Raw genomic sequence first — 16,086 nt, 5'->3', positions numbered from 1 at the left:
TATATATATATATCTCCAGTGAGCCATTTCAGGCCATTACCTTGATTTTTGGGAAGTGAAGTCAAGTTCCCTTAATTCCTCGGGATAGTATTCAGCCACTTGTAGTTAACCAAATTAGAATATTGGAGAGTTGTCATGGCACTCAACTACATTCAAATCTTGTAGCAGAGCCAGCAGGGCAAACCAACTGTAAATCTGTAGCATAGCTATAGCTATTTGGTGTATGCTTTAGGAGTACTTTTGTCTTTAACCAAAAAAACGAGTATTTTAGAGCTCCAAATGTAATCAATTGTCAAAAAGAGGAGTTTGATATATCAAATGCAAGTCTGTTTGTCAATATTCAAAGCCAAATTTTTTCCCCTCTCGACTTGCTTATAAATATTCAGTACCACAGAAACACAAATAAATAATTGGCCATCTCCAGTGCATTCTGTATAATTTATAACAGCTCAAAAGATTATTACACAGTACAGTCAAAGTCAAACTATATTTCATTTATTGCAAGTGAAAATCGAACATGGCCTAAGTCAGCAATGTATTAATGGACTAGATCTCCTTCTATGTGTATGTGTGTATATATAATTTTAAAAAATAAGGATTTGGGGATTAAGGATTTTGTATTGAGTTATCTGCTATTGGAATTAACCTGGAAAGATTAGAAGATTATTGTTCATTTACATTGACAAAAATCTTCATGAAAATGACAATATTAAAATGACTTGGGATCATCTTATCCAAAATATTCCAGGGTCAATTTTAATGAAAATGCAATTCATAAAATATATGATACTTCATCTTTAATCTTATCTCTTTTATCATTGTTAAGGACCACTTCTCAACAAGTGATTTGGTTCTGGCCTTTTGCTAGGTTTTAAGTGTTCATCTCTATTATACAGCCAGTCAAGCAAGTAATAGCTTAAAATGGGTTATGCTCTACTCAAGAAAAAAAGAGATACATTTTTGTTGTATACAACACTTTTCTTTTAAAGAATGTATTTTATCACTAAAATAAAGCTTGCTTTATCAAAGAAACCTCTTTTAATTTATTCAGATATGGTCTTTATCAAGCTAAACTCCAGCAAATGGTGTTTGAAATAACAATTTATGCTTTTTTTTTAAAGCAGTCAAGCACTTGCTATTTTTCTTACTTGGTCAGACTCTATAATCACCATGTTGAAAACATCCTAATTAAGGGAAGTTGGAAACAGACCCACATGCTTTCAAGAGAAAGTTGAGTTGCACGTTAAAATGAAATACCCTCAATGCTGATGTTATTTTTTCCTTCCCATAGGGAACCACAGTCAGATATCACGAGTACCTGTTGCTATTAAAGTGCTGGATGTCAATGACAACGCCCCTGAATTCGCATCCGAATATGAGGCATTTTTATGTGAAAATGGAAAACCCGGCCAAGTAAATATCTCCATGTTGTTAATGCTGAATATGTTTGTATACAACTGTCTCATATTTGATTAACCTGCATTATATTGTGCATTTGCATCATTTATGATCTGCAAAGTCTCAGGCAAGAAACACATCCAAATGGGAACAGAGAGGGAATTTTTTTTCTCCATCAGATGTTATTTCTCTTCCTACTTATGACCAAATTGGCTCCTAAAGTGGAACAACCTGCTGTGCCACGAACCCAGAGCCAAATCACTGTCTTAAAATATCTTGGGATATGGATGATAGCAGGGGATGTCTTAGAGTGATGGGGGCTGAATTTTTACTTTCAAATGACAAAAAGCAAGGTAAAACCTCATGGAGAGGAGACATTTGTTTCATAGCAAACATATGAATAACAAATAACAGTGAAACCCAAGAAGACCAGTGGTTTATAGAAAGTTGTAGGAAGTGAATATTGAAATCTGTATATATGTATATACATTTAGATCAGCATAAGATGAACAACACGCGTTTTAGATGTGTGTATTAGTAGAACATTTTTTGTGCCTCATATAGCATAGATGGGGAAATGAAAACTGAAAAGAGAAACATAAAGAAAGCGAGAGAGAGGGAGAAGGAAAGGGAGAGGGAGAGGGAACCGGAATGGGAGTGGGAGGGAGGGAGGCAGAGAGAAAAAGAGAGAGGAAGAAAGCGAGGAAAAGAGTTAAACAAAATGAACAGAAACAAATATCTGCTATACTCTGAATGTCAAAATGGAAATAGCCTATGTAAAGTTCTGCAAAACCATAAATGTAACAGATTTATTTGAACAAGGTACCAAAGTACTGTATGTTTAAGAAATTTATCATTTTTCAACTTCCTAATTTATTTCTGGATGGTGACATTTTAATTTAAATAAACAGCAGCTGACGGTATGACACTGGAGTTGTTAATCCAACTATTCTTGTGCCTCATGTGGGTGTTAGGAATTATACTTACTATTTGCTAAGCAGCTTACCTGACAAGAGTCAGATTTTTTTCCCCTAAAGAAGGGACTGGTACTGTAGCTGTATGCTTTTATTATAAATGATCAATTTGTTACCCTCCTATAAAACACTGGGCATTTCCCCATAGACTACTCCCATGTATCTGGAGGATTAGCATCGTTTCCATCTACCAGAATAAGACATCCCCCCGCCCACACACACACACACATTAAAGTTAAAATTCTAATAATAAAACTGATTAACTTTTAAACATCTAGACAAGATCTCATCAAAGCATTCAGCTTTAGTAGAGATATATGTTTATTTTTATAACATTCTAACATTAGCTTAAATGTTTCCTAATTTTATTATGTGGAATTACCCCCGTCAATCACATGTTTTGAGCATCTTCATTTGTGATCCTTTGAGAAGGGAGTGCGTATGTGTTTTTGTATACACATATATCAATAAATATCATTTACCTAAATTGGTAGATTGAGTTGTCAGAGAGAGTTTGATCAAAATATGTCAGGTTGTTTCAAGGATATGGTTGTTGTGTGGACCAGATCATTGCTGAGATAATGTAGCCAAATCACAGACTGATAAGCTAGACTTTTTCAATCACATAGAGTCTGTAAAATACTTCAGAATTTAAATAAAACTCCATTGATCATGCAGACCTTATCACGTAAGTTCAAGGAGTCAATGACATTGATATTTCAAAAACTCAACATTGGCTTCACTTGTGTTATTGACAAGCATGCTTCTTGGATCTTTGGGAATTTGTAGGTTTGCCCTGTGATTTTGACTGTTTTCAAAGTTTTAATGATTTCTCAGTCATTCTTCTTAACTTCAGAAAAAAATGCATTGTTTTCTCGTCTTTCCTATGCAAAACCAAAATAAAAAATTGATTCTTTGTTTTATGATTTTTGCAAATCACAATGAATGACTCTTTGTCTGAAGAACCGCTTATGTTTTGTGTATGTGTGCTACACCATCTTATCCTCTAATGATCTGTTTAGGCATATTTATTAGAGTTCATTAGCTACATGAAAGGATCAGATCTTTGATGGCTTAGCAACATTTTTGGACATACGGCTGACTGATGTACATGCTGTTGTTGAAACAACTTTCTTGAACTCTTTGAATCCTTTGTGCTAGTCAGAATTCAGGTTTTATTCCTTACATCACTTCTAAGTCACGTCTAATGCTCAATGATCTAATTTTTATATTTAACATTTACCAAAATTTGTATTTGTTATTCACACAAGTGTTTACTTATAGAAGTTCAACAAAGATATACTTTCAATCATCTCTCATAATACCACACAAATGACTGACTCACTATGGAACTAAAATATTCCTTAGCAGATGATCACATGCTCATGAAAAATAAATGTCAAAAACCGAATGAGCCATTTAATTCATAGTTTTCTCAATATTCTTAAACAATTTATGTCTGCTTTACAACAGCCTCAGAAAAACTGCAGGTGACATTCAAATGCCTTGTTTGGCTGGAAGGTGCGGATTTAAGGCTAAACTCAGGGGATCAGCTTCTTGGGAGATGGTGTAGCTGGAAATTATTAGCAATAATCAAGGAAGGATAAGCCATTAACAAAAATCCAGGCTGTATAAACTGTCTGGACTGAGAGGACCTATGTAAACAGGTTTTCGAAAGGGCTCATAAAATGAAAATGAGTATCAACATGAGCATAGAGAATTCTGTTGTGCTTTATATTTTTTCCACTGAATTGAACTCATCTAAACACAGTCAGAATGAAAAGAAGAAGAAAAGAGGGAGGTTACTTTCTCTTGTCTAGGCAGTTATCTCCAGTTCATAATACATCTGAGCTAAAATAGGTCTAGATTCACTTTGAAAGTAGAATTGGAAATCATATGTGCTCCTTCCACCTTCTCATGATTCTGAAGTTAAAGGTGACTTTCCCTTGAATTTGTTCTCTCAAAAGTGTAACCACAACCTCAGTAGGGAGTAATGGTTCACAGTCCATTACACAAAATCCACCTGAATCATGTTTGATTAGAATCCTTTTAAATAATCCCTCTGTTGCATAATTAAATGTTAATATATGTTATCATTGCTAATTATCTATATTTTTTGAAAAATCTGATAGTTTCAGGTAATTTGTTTTAAGTCAAAAGACTTAAGATGGTATACACCTTTCGACTCTAATTCAGTGGTGACATGATATAGTCATTTGCAGATTACTTGGCTCCCAGTTTAACAGGAAGGTTAAATAGGATATTCTCCACTTACTCCTCTCTAATGTCCATGGCAAAAATGGGAATGTGTGTTGAGATTCCAAAATCAGAAAGCCAAATATATGTCTGACAGTTTGTGTGTCTGATAGGGTGATGTGTTTCTGTCAGTCAGTAAATACTCACCGAACATGAACTATGTTCCAGGACTGGGCTAGGTACTGAAAATATAGCAGTATACCACACCCCCAAAATCAGCCTTTTTTTTTTTTTAACCTTCATGGAATTTTCTCTCTGGCAAACATTTAATTAAAATTATAAATGATAGAATTGCAGAAAATGTTTCAAATCTTCTGGACAGGTGGGATGCTGAAGGGAGAAGGGGAAATGGAGCTATCTCAATGAAAAGACCTCTTAATATAGGACAAGTTTCACCAGAGACAGAAAACATCTATCAAGTACTGAAAAGGAGACAGCTGGGGATAAACCAGAGTCTTTCTGAAGAGAATGGTAATCTGGCTGGACGAGTGGAGGAACAGGTAACAAATGTGGAGAAATCAGTATCTTCCTTCAATACACTTGACAACCTCACACTCAGAAACAAACGCGAAGGAAAAATATAGAACTTCAGTGACCAGTGTTGGCCAGAGGACCTTCCATAATTGTGTTCTAACTCTTACCTCCTTACTAGGATCTTCCTTGGATTTTATTTCAGATATTAACCTCTTGGTTACCATATACAGAATTAGGGTGACTTTCTGTGGATAATCTGTCAGTGCAGGGACTGAATTGAATATTTTCTTCTGAGGCATGAAGTAAGGTGTTTTGCTCAGTCTCAGAAAATATTTATTGTTTGAGAGGTGATGGGCAGTTTCAGTTATTCTTCAGGAAAGAATTTCTGTAACTGTAAATAAATCTAGTGGAGTATAATTTGAGCTTCGTCACTATCATACAAGTTACTTTTGGTGTCAAGTAATTATATCTGAGTTAAAAAAGAGAAACAAAATATTTTGGTTTCTCTTCTTTAACCTCATCTTTTGTCTCTGACCAACATTGCAGAAATATAAAGTTTGTTTATTATGGGAGTATCAAAGTTCAAATAAAAGAGAGTCACTCATGCTTCTGGATGATATATATCTAGCCAATGCTTGACACGTAACAGATATTCACAAAATCTTAGAATCATGGTTCTAAATAATTTCATTCAGCAATGACAGATACTTCAAAAAGTAATTTCTTAGATATTATCATGGAAACACCTGTTCCACTCATAAACACACAGTATGCATGCTAACCTCTTCAGATGAAAAATTCCTCATTTATTTATTGGACAATATTTATTTCCCATCTGCAAGATGCTAATTGTTGTAATACAATCTGAAGAAACAATGTGAAAGGGTCAAAAATTATTTTTTCTTAGGAATTTAGTGAAGAAGAGATTCTGTGAAAAGAATAGAATGAATAAATAAAATAATTTAAAATTTTAAAAACTGGCTTGAAATCAATATTCAAGCAACTAGACAGAGAGGAACAATGAAAACTCAGGGATCTACTTTATGTAGTATTGTCAAATAAAGTTACTTTTGAAATGAGTATTGTTTATGGTGAAACTGGAAAAAAAAGAGAAAGAGCTGGGCATGAAGGCAGTCTTCTAGCCAACAGAATAGGCATGTGCAAATATCCTGAAGGGTCACTGACCCTTCAGAGTGGAAGGATCATTGAGTGGAAGATGCTTGTGACTAGCATGTAATAAGCAAAAATGAGATTGAACATAAAGAGTTTTATGCTTGAATAAAATACACATATGCACACACATGATTAAGCAGGAAGCACAGTTAGGAAGCTGTAACTGCAAAAGATAATGGTAGCCAGGTCTAAGGTGGTGGCTATGGAGATGCAAGTAATTGAGAAAGCTTATTGCTTACATAAGTGAAAAGTGTACATACACATCTAACGTATACTCAGCATTCCTTCTCTGGGAGCTTGGCGTTAGCACCACATTTTATAGATACAAAAGCTAAGGCTGAAAAAGACTATGAGTTTTACTTAAGACTTACCATGAAAAGTGGCAAAAATTAATTTTAAAGTCTGCTCTTAAAAGTGCCAGAGTCCCTGAGATTTCTAGGATGTCACAATGCTCTCCAAGGAAGCAGCACTTTGAAATTCTATGTCTGTGTGACACACCTCTTATAAAATAATCATGAGAACTTGAGTCTGATCAAGAGTGAGCATTTTTTCCAAAGAAAACAATACATTCCTGTGACAAATGACGTTCTTACTCAAAAGCATTTCATCAAACCTTAAATGAAAAGAAATAAAGCTTAATAAGAGAAGTAAAGATAATTATCCCTTGATAAACACTAGCAATGAATGGGTTTGGTACTTTTTTTGGTCTAGTTTCTGTGAGTCTTTTTCTAATAAATGTGAAACAATAAAATGAAATTACAGCACTTTATAACATTCATGAAATAATAAATATAGGAGATTTAATTTTAGCTTTCCTGCCAGCAGGCATCTTTCATAATCTATCTGCATACACAAGAGGGAGACAGGATTGATTTTAAAACAGATGAAACTGATAGCCTCCACAAAATGCATGAAATACCATTTTCACTTTATTTTGGGTGGAGTAAGGTGATGGTAAATTAATGGAATGCATAAAACAACATTTGAAGAAACCACATGTAGCAAAACACATTTCAAGGAGTCATTAACAAAAGTATGATTTTTGGAGCACAAGTTTGGCAGAAAAGAAAAGCAAAAGTGAATATATATATATATATTCGAAGGGTTTGGACTTGAACAATCTAAATGTGAATCAGATCTTTCCTATTTACTAGTTTTGTGATGCTGAACCATAATCTCTGTTAGTTTAAACCCTAAGATCTTCAGAATAACTAGATAGATATTGGTATATATATATATGCAAATACATACCACATAAATACTTGTAATTTTCAGTGGTATTTATTTGAACCAGTCTTGTGGTTTAAAAAGCAAAATAACACTTTATTCCTATTATATTTGTTGGGTTTTATTGTTATTGTTACATGTTTATGAGACGGCTTAAAGCAACACACTATACATGATTCCTAAATTGGTCAATATAGTAGACAAATCTATTGCTCTAATATTGGAATAACTATTCCTCTGATAATTTACAAGTACTTTATTTGTCAAGGGCAAAAGAAGGACCCATACTTCACTCCTCCCCATGTGAATCTGTGGGTTAAATTTTAAAAAAAATTCACTGGAATCATCATATAGCAACACATTCTATCTCAATCTTTCAAAGACTCACTTGCAGTTCTGTAGGTATTGACTGGGTCTCTTGCATGGTTACAAATTTCACGTTTTATTCTGGCCCCTAATTTAATTGAGATTGATTATCTACAGAGAAAATGGTATAAAAGATTGTTTAAAGTCTTGGGCTATTACAGACTGATATATTTTCATCATATTTTCAACCTACAGAATATTGGATAATTAGGATGGGAGCCAGGTAGGAAACCTGGATACACTTGTTTCCATTTGCACATAAAAGCCATGATGATGAGCAGGTTTTTTAAAGAGAGTCAAATTGACTCTAGGTGGTAAGAGATTTTAAGCCTAGGCTTTGTGTTTGTGACGATTTATAAATTGGATACAATCTGGTGCCAGAGGATCTGAGATAATATTGGGAAGACAGAGAAGCTAATGCTAACAGTGCTGTTACCATTAAGCTATGTAGACACACACCTTCACACAGAGGCTTTTGAAAAAGTCTTCCAATCTTTTAAAGACTCAAATGGAGTTTTAGAGGATAGCATTATTCAAAGTGAGTTTTTCATAGAAACTTGTGCCGTAGCATGCCAATATATGATGTGGTTTGATTTGTGTGTGTGTGTGTGCGCGCGCGCGTGTGTGTGTGTGTGTATTACCTAATAAGATTGGGAGACATTAAATTAGACAAAATTAAACATGATCTTCTGTTTGTTTTGTTTTACTACAAGTTTCTCTTGCATTTAGAAATACATATGAATCCCCAAGAAAATTATATGGTATTTTGAGTTTGCCAAGGATAGTTGACTATAAAATCTTTCAAATTTCCTTCAGAGAAAATTATAAATTTGTGGAAGATGGGACCCATTTGGAAAAATCTTGCTCTGGGAAGATAAACAATGGAACATATTTTCAATATGGGAATTACTATTTATAAGCTTAAGGAGGTATCAGGAGATATTACCACAAAGTAATAGAGTAAGGATGAAGAAGAGATAAGATTGAAAAGGGAGTTGATTCTTCTAAGCTATGTGGTAAACTGAATTTTATCCTACTAATGAAAATGAACTATAGATTTTTAAATCAGGGTAAGAGATGGAGTGGTTTGTATTTAATATTGATAATTTCATTAGCATACAAAATACACATCAGATATACAGAGTCCACCAAAAGAATGCAAGAGGCAGAAAAAAACTGGAAAATCCAAACTTTGTCTAGATATATTCTTCTGGAATCCTAACGTTGTATTGCTTGGCTTCAATTTAGTTTCAATAAAGGTAAAGTGAATGAAAAATCCAACACTGAAAAAAATGTTGGAAGTTCTACAATGCATTTATGAAGGCAGAGTCCCAAATTCTGCCCAGAGGACTGAGGACTTCATTTAGTGTGTCAATAAGATTAGAATCTCATCTACTTCCTTCTGCCATATTTCCTGTCGGTCAGACCTGCAAGCTACATGCTCTAAATGGCCACCTAATAAATTTTAAGGCAAAGATGTTTCAGGCCAAAAACACAAACAAACAAAAATGATGAGCTCGGAAAACATGTTGAATGGGTAGGGAATAAAAATCTTGGTAGTGACTGGAATGCCATGTAAATTATCAAAAATATCCAGACAATATATTTTGATTAGATGTGAACTGTGAATATATCTGTACTACATTATACAGTTTTGAAATAATTAGGTTATTGTGTCGATTTTGATAAAATTTCTTAATTACCTATATTCCCCCCTTTCAATTAATCATCATTGTTATAACTTGATTTGTCTTGCATGCCTAATTTCTATTTTTAAGCACCGTTCTTTAAGGCTCTTAATGTATTTTGTTTTGCTTTATTCAGTTATGGACATCATTGATAATTTGATAAAGGCTATAACCTTTCCCCTCCTAAATGTGCATACGTAAATAGTTTCATACTATTTCAAGTTGAGGAATGACAGCCATATAAAGCTCTTTCATGGATCGTTCCTTTCTTTCCCAAGTTGAAAACCACTCTAAGAGATAGATGTTAATATTTCAGGAAAGTTAATATGATCACTAGAAATAAAGTGGCAATAATAATAGCATTAATAGAAAGCCAAACATTATGCTGTTCCTTCTTCCTTGACTGTAACTTCCCTTCCTTTCCTTCACCCCCTATCACCTTACAATTCACATTATTATAGAAGGATTTCAAGAAAAGGGAAACTAAGTTTTACCTGAGAAAGTGACAGTGTGCTTCAATTGAAGATGCCACGCTGTTTATTATTGCTGGATCTTTCTAGAGATAGACAAATATTTGAGAAACCTTGTAAAACATTCCAAAAGTTACAACAGAATAGGATTTTCTCACCTTGTCCATACATAGAAAGAGCTATTTCTTTTAAATGTCCACTTGGGTGTGCATTTGACTGGTCAGAATCAATCAAGAACCTTCAGGCTGCTAAAGCAAAGCAAGCAAGGATGGATGGGACACGCTTACACATACTCCAAAGTATTGAAGGTCTAAGCCCCAATTTTATAGAAATACATATATAGAAATTATAGATATCTACAAGTTTTGAAGCAGCCTGACATATTGGGGACAACGGATGCAGAGAATTTGTAACTAGGCTTATCTGGGATCAGACATTTTATACACACACCCACAGATACACACACATGTACATACACACGTATGTGTGTATATATACATATGTAATATATACTCTATATAATTTGAATATATATAATATATTGGATGTATCACAGTGCCGATACGTTTCTTAGTACTTCCTTCTCAAGGTATTGTGAGGATAAATGATGCTGTTATCATTAATTAAATGATAGTTATTAAATAGTTGCCATGTGCCACCTGTTATTCTAATAGCAGTGAGGGGTAAAATCTTATATATGACTACTCCTCACACATAAGATCATATTGATAAATAGTATCTACAGGAACTCACGGAAGAGGTTCCAATAGATCCTATGATACAGTTATGCTTGTTAACAGATCAGATCATGAAATATGTATTTCTGACTGACCTTTCAAAAGATAATAATGGTAGTGATATTCTGCAACTATAAAATATTTTTGAGTTAATGTAAAATAGTCCAAAATAAAGTTTAATATACTCCGTTAAAACAATCTAGTTTAGATTTAGAATTTTGATAAACAGTGAAAGATTTTAAGGATCAGAATTAAACTATAGCACACAATGGTTTTCTAGTTTCATGTCTTAGAATGTTTATTTAATTTCAAATCTGTAGTCTCAAGAAATAGAACAGAGTCTGCTCCTATCAAAATCCAAGCATGGTTCTGGAATTCATTTCCTTATTCCAACATCCCAGGTACACTTTGTTTTCTCTAATAAAGACATATATTTTGCTTTCGGCTTTCCTTAGCATTGAAAATATTTCAACAATAAATTATGAAACATTAGATTTTTCAGTTGCATACTAACTTCATTGGTAGAAGGGAAAATATTTAAGGTTAACGTTAGATGCATATTTCTAAGTATTTATGACTGCTCCAGAAATTTTTATATTATTCCCATGAAATGAAATTACTTGAAAAATCAGCTGAGGTCATGGTAGCTCACAGTGGACCCTACGTGGTCTCCAACCTGCCTCTGTGGAGGTACACTTCTTTGAACAAATCTATTCTTTTTCTTTTACTGTTTAAAGCTAAGTACATTCAGAAGTTATTTCATCAATGAAAACTTTAGCCTCATTAGTACGGATATCTTAATGCATTTTAATAGTGTAAAGTCCTTCAAGTGACCTACTTGGCATCTACTTTTAGATAAAATGCCAAAGCAGGAGCTATCCGTATTGAAGTGTCAAATGTGGTTTAACCAAAAATCTTAATCATAACCTGTTTATGGGATATTTGGAAGAAAATGTAATAATTCATTTCAGCCACCTTCTCCCCAACATATAATGCACTGAACTTGACGTGAGCTTGGCAATATAAAGCCTCTTAATGAATTATGAGGAGAGAACTGTGAACATGAATCTTTTCCATTGGCTGAAAACAGTGGTTCTCATACTTGTGTATACACCAGAATTACCCAGAAGGCTGTTTGAAATACCGATTGCTGAGTTATAATCTGAGACTTTTTTGATCAATAGTTCTAGTGGCTCAATAAATTGCTTATCTAAGGAGTTCCTGGCTAAAATAAGTGGTGGAAAAATATATTAAATTCTGGTGTGATGTTTAGACCAAACTTCTGAGATGTGGCGTGGCAGGTAGTTATGCTCCTTTGCTACAGGTAAGCTATATTATTGCATCTTTTGTTTTGGTCATGGCGGCTTAGCTAATCAAATGACTCTCCTGTAGATGCAACAGCAGGTATGAGCCATTTTCACGTAGATTACTTGAAAATAGTATGAATGCTATTAATTATGGGAACTTTATCCACCAAGTATACTGCAGGAAAGCATTTAATTATGACTGATCTCTGCTTGAGAAAACCAAGACATCTTCTCTTCATTTGTCCTTATTCTTCATATGCACTCACATACTTCAGGAGTTACATCTTCAATGGTTGCACCTGGGGCTAGAAGTCCTATAGAGAGAAGTCTGGGTAAATGAAGAAGGAGTTGCTACATTTGCTCACAAGCAATGTTTTTCCCTCTCTTCTTTATAATTGCCTGAAAGAAGGCTCTTGTCAAAGATAGTCATTCCCTTGACTTTTTAACATGAAAATCCAGCACAGCTGTTCTGAGGTGAAGTGGTCAAACTCATACTTTTCTGTTAACTATTTTTACTTGCAGGCTGTCCAAAGGAGTTATCCATGTTTCAAATCTAGTCCCCTTGTACTTTAATTCATGTTGATTTTTTATGAAAGAAGTACCCTAAGGCTTCTCTCTACACTTAAATGTCAAGGCAAATATGCTATGTGTTTAGGTACAGTAAATATAATTGCATTCTTCTTTAATCTGATCATACTGGATCATTGAGTAATAGAGTCATTACATTTATAAAGATTTATCAAAGTGCCAGGTCGTCAATACATAGCAGTGGCCCTAGTTAATACAATAATAATAATGATGATGATGACTAATATTTTACTGAACATTTACTAGAAACCACTGTCAAAATATTTATATGAATTTAAATTCATAATCAAAACAAATCTCTGAGAAAAGATGGTCTTTGCATTTGTATTTCTGGCATACAAGAAAATAAAGTTTCAGAGACTTCAGTAACTCCTTCAGTGTCACACAGTGAGCCACAAATAGAGCTGTAACTTTTATCTTACCTGGGAAGCTTAACTCCAGAGTCCTTTCTCTTGATGACTATCTCACTGTCTTAACCATGAGTTATATTTTAAATTATTTTATGTTATTTTGTCACTCAAGCCAAATATAATCATAATTATTTATAAGACATTATAACTAGACAACAAAGTCCTTAACAAAATTCAAACACTTACAAAGTAAGACTATGTTCCGTTTTAAAAATAGAGACCTAGAAATTAAAAAAAGTATTTTATTTTTGCCTCAAGTAAATTGAATGAATTGCCTATCATATAACATGTGCTTGATACAATGCAAAGACCCATAGCTGCTAAAAGTTCTGAAATTGTGGTTCTTACACTTGAGTGGTAAGTTAGAAAGCAAAGACGACCCCTTCTCAAAATGAAGTAATTGATTTCTTTTCTCTTTAACAAAATTTTGAAGTTCAATGGGACATAATTGTTCCCACAGACACAATAGCATTGGCATCATTATTATATCCTCGAAATATCATAAACCTGAGAATATTTCACTGTCAACTACTTTTTATGGTAAATCTATTATCACAATAGGAGTATACATTCAAATTTTTCCTACATTAGCTCTTGTCCAACTTGTCACATTGAACGAGCAATATCACAGCATCATAAATACAAGTTATTAAAGTAATTATCTGACATCCCAAGAAACAACTTTAGCATTAAGTTAATGTAGCTTTGCAAATGAAACAAGCACATTCAATAGGCACCAATTCCAAGTACCTCTATCTATCCAAACATTTCTCTGCACCGTGGTAATTCTAATCCCTATAATTTATTCATCTCAGGATGCACTCCAAAGCATTGTTTGCACGTGTTATCCACTAGCTTTAGAAAACATTATTCATTATTGTGAGGGAACAGAAGCAACTCATCAGAGAGGTTTGTTGCAGTGATGTTTGTGCTGAGGAACACTATTTGGCAAACACTTATAACTGGATGAGTAAAAGAGTTGTGAGGATTCAAGATTTAAGCCATTTACCTCAAAGATCCTCCCAAGAACCACACTACAATCACTGTAACAATTCCAAATCTCATTCTAGATGCCCGTAAATACTCAAATTGGAAAGAAACCTGTAATTGCCCAGTGGATATTTCAAATACACTTAACTTTGCTATTTCAAGCCACAGACACCAAATGGACACAAAGGTAATGCTCTTAATTTTCATCAACTTATCAAAGCTGAGGTTTTAAAGTAATGAATTTTTCTCCTTATTCTTGGCACAAACCATCCACGACAATTCAGAAAGCTGAAAAAGAGACTTTGAGTCAAAGTATCAGACTACAAAAAGAATGTCACTAAGCTTTTACCGATGGTAGGAGCCTCTGGAATCATCAGAAATGCTGACGTCAAGTTTTATGTTTCAGGTCATTCAAACAGTTAGCGCCATGGACAAAGATGATCCCAAAAATGGACATTATTTCTTATACAGCCTCCTTCCAGAAATGGTCAACAATCCGAATTTCACCATCAAGAAAAATGAAGGTAAATATACTAGCTTTCTACAAAGAGTACAATGTAAATTGGAAAATAGGATGCAATTTCATAACATAACTGAAAATATCATTAAAATAATTTTTGTTCACCCGTGAGCACTTGAAATTCAGCTTATCAGCGTAATGGCATGGTAATTACCTTAGTTTCTAATTTTCAGTACTTAAACAAGAGATAAGAAATTTGTTAATGTAAAAAGTTAATTTTTTTCCCAGGAAATACCTCAATCACCTTACTTTAAAAAATGAAGAGTAAAATTTAACCCCTGTGAGAGCTTCCAGGTATTTTGAGATTCTGAGATATCCCTAAGAGGGGGAATTGGCTTACACTTTGCAATTGTTAAGTTTTAATTGACTGTTTACCACGTCTTTAGGGAAAGCTATTCTAATTTTGCCTGGTTTGTGGGTACACATTAAAGGTATTTGTTTTAAGCCTGTACCAACTTTAACAATAACAATTAGTTCAGAAAATCCTTTTTGAAGGACATTTCTTATCAGTATTATTTTGGAGCTGATATGAAGTGATTTATTGTTAAGTCTTTCACTCACTGAGCACATTTAATCCATTTCATTAGATTTTCTGAGGACCAACCTTGGATTACTGTTTTCTTTAACTGTGTTATTTATTATATGTGAAAGCCATATATTATTGTTTAAAGTCTATCTCATTTGGAAATTTTTGTTTCCTAAGCTGCTATATATTTAAAAAAATTATAAAACTTGATTTTTGTTCAAATGTATTTAAGTCTTAGTTGTAGCGGTTTTAGAATGATTAGCAAAATATAAGCAATGTCTCAGGCTTGTTTCTGGCTTTACTACAGGGATCTGTTTAGGTCTCTCAATGGTCTGTATACAAGCTATACTCAGAAGAGTAAAATTTGATTCAAGATATCTGTTTGTATTGTTTGCAATATTCTATTTAAAGAGATAGTGAATCTTGATAAAAATTTCCTTTATGAAATAAAATAACATTTTATGGCTAAATATATTATGGCCTTGCCTTTTAACAAAATGCTACATAGGTCTTTGGGGATGCTTTGATAAATGTGGATGAATCACAAAAAGGAAATGACAGTCGTTATATAGATATTACTAATTTAACTGACTTCCACCATTATAAAAACTAAGGAGACAAAACCCTTTCTGTCTCCTCAATAATGGAGTATTCATTTGTTAGCTACCCTTGATTAGAAACTGTAAGCCAAGTACATTGTCTTTGTTTCTTTATTAGCATCACCAATATTTTTTAATGGAAATCATATGAATATTTCTAACACAAAGCCTCCTTAGAAACCCCAAACTGAACTGGAAGTCTGTGCGTAAGTGTGGTCCATGTTTATTCTGATTATGAACTAGTAAGTATCAGGCATTGTTTTTGCATATAAAATGCACAGCATTTAAAGTTCTCCATGAAGAGGTTACTTCCCGTTCCAAATATTCTGAGATCCTTAGTGTTTCCTGTAAATTTTGTAACTTCAAGACACGCTTGTTATAAG

General features: G+C 33.7%; 1 protein-coding gene across 2 annotated transcripts in view; it reads left to right on the top strand.

Annotated features, from left to right (window-relative positions):
• Positions 1-16,086, top strand: part of CDH8 (cadherin 8) — a 395,507-nt gene that overhangs the window by 313,356 nt on the left and 66,065 nt on the right. For both annotated transcript variants that reach the window (XM_017860108.1, XM_017860107.1), the window contains exons 9-10: positions 1,292-1,413; positions 14,465-14,582. In XM_017860108.1, coding sequence (XP_017715597.1) covers positions 1,292-1,413; positions 14,465-14,582 — 240 coding nt within the window. The remainder of the gene's footprint in view (positions 1-1,291; positions 1,414-14,464; positions 14,583-16,086) is intronic.

Source organism: Rhinopithecus bieti, unplaced genomic scaffold, assembly GCF_001698545.2.
Source record: "Rhinopithecus bieti isolate Rb0 unplaced genomic scaffold, ASM169854v2 scaffold_49371, whole genome shotgun sequence".
Lineage (NCBI taxonomy): Eukaryota > Metazoa > Chordata > Mammalia > Primates > Cercopithecidae > Rhinopithecus > Rhinopithecus bieti.
Note: the sequence above shows the minus strand (reverse complement) of the source record. Positions and strands in the feature narration are given on the sequence as shown.